The sequence below is a fragment of the Castanea sativa genome, chromosome 12 (assembly GCF_040712315.1).
Source record: "Castanea sativa cultivar Marrone di Chiusa Pesio chromosome 12, ASM4071231v1".
Classification (NCBI taxonomy): domain Eukaryota; kingdom Viridiplantae; phylum Streptophyta; class Magnoliopsida; order Fagales; family Fagaceae; genus Castanea; species Castanea sativa.
Window position 1 is genome coordinate 32,495,621 of NC_134024.1, and position 1,582 is coordinate 32,497,202.

The 1,582-nt window shown below is 40.8% G+C and overlaps 1 protein-coding gene across 1 annotated transcript; it reads left to right on the forward strand.

Moving 5' to 3' along the window:
• Positions 1-276: 276 nt before the first annotated feature.
• On the forward strand, positions 277-1,095 carry LOC142620536 (uncharacterized). Its single transcript, XM_075793894.1, has 2 exons — positions 277-648; positions 742-1,095. Exons 1-2 carry the CDS (start codon positions 277-279, stop codon positions 1,093-1,095), a joined length of 726 nt encoding a protein of 241 aa, XP_075650009.1.
• Positions 1,096-1,582: the final 487 nt, after the last annotated feature.

Here is a 1,582-nt window from a genome sequence, read left to right on the forward strand (position 1 = left end):
TTTTTTTTTAAATTTTTTTTTTATGAGAAGGGTTGGGTTGAATTTGAGAATATTGTTTTTGGGTTAAATAGGGTTCAGTGGGTTTTTAGTTAAAACTCAATAATCACTGGGTTTAATTGGGTTGATACCCATTTAACCCAACTAATAATTGGGTGGATTTAAGTGGGCAAATGGGTTTGGGTTTATTTTGCCACCCCTAGGCAAGACTCATGGGTACCTTGGATTCAAGGATTCTTGCCAAAACCCAATTCAAAAGTAGTCTCTCATACACCTCTGATGGTCTGCCAACTTGTTGATCAGACTACTCAGAGCTGGAAAACCGTTCTCATAAATGAGACTTTTGAGCATGACTTCGCCGTGGCAATCCTTTCCATTCATCTGCCTCCTACCCCTAGACCTGACACGTTCATGTGGCTGCCAAATTCCAAGGGCCGATTTTTTGTCAAGGCAGCTTTCCAAATTGCATCCAACTTAACCCAGCTTAACCCTCAATCTGATGTTCCTTGGAACAAGATTTGGAAGCTCAAAGTTCCTGGAAGGCTTAAAATGTTGATTTGGAGAATAGGAGCAAACGCCATCCCTACGAAAGAAAATTTTCTTCAAAAAATCAATGTGGACAACCCCAACTACAAGATGTGCAATCAAGAGGTTGACACATGCTGCCATCTATTTTTTAAATGCCCTGTAGCCAAAGCCATCTGGCATTCCACCTGTTGGGGTCTGAACGTTGACAAAATCTAGATTGCTTCCTGTGAGGACATCATAAATCCTGTGCTCAACCCCCCACGAGCTTCGTGCCCAACAGAGTACAGTTGGATGATCTCCCTCAACATGGTCATAGTGCTTGATGAAATCTGGCAGCTTAGGAATCGCATCTCATATCAGGATGAGCAAGTCGACATTCTCAAAACTATCAGGCAAGTAAACTATCGCTTCAATGAGTTGTCCAGATTTTTCTCAACTGAGAATCCCACTCCACCACTCCCAATCCAACACAAATGGGAGCCCCCACCTCAATTCTGGATCAAGCTCAACATGGACGCCGCTATTGTTGAGAATTGGTCCACTCTCGTCGTGGTTGCCAGAGATGACTAATGTGTGATTGTAACATATGGTCCAAAGTCCATCAGCCTTGCTCTCCTCTCATAGCCGAAGCCACTGCTATTCTTTGGGCTGCTCAAATTGCTAAGCAAAACTCTTGGAGCCATATTCTGATAGAAGGAGACGCTAAAGAATGCTTTGATCACTTATCCTCCAATGAAAGCAATCCTGACTGGTCCATCTACAATATTGTTAGTAGCATTTTATTCCTTAAATCTTCTTTTTCTAGTTGTTCTTTCCGTTGGGTCAAAAGGGAATGTAATACAGTTGCTCACGTCGCTGCTAAACTATCCTTTGTCTCTAAAGAGTCTTTATGCTTAAATAAAGACAATCTCCCAAGAGTTTTAGGGCCAGTTTGGTTTAGCATTTTAAACTCATATTTTTACATATTAAATAATATTACACACATTTTCACACATTTTTTCATCCACACGTGTTTTAAAAAGTTACAAAAATTTCATCTCAAACTACTCTACCAAAC

What these genes read in the sequence shown, in the direction of transcription:
- LOC142620536 (XM_075793894.1), top strand. Translation starts at nt 277, where the DNA reads ATGGTCTGCCAACTTGTTGATCAGACTACTCAGAGCTGGAAAACCGTT. An exon ending in ACAAGATGTGCAATCAAGAG is followed by an intron (nt 649 to 741) that starts GTTGACACATGC and finishes GACAAAATCTAG; the next exon opens with ATTGCTTCCTGTGAGGACAT.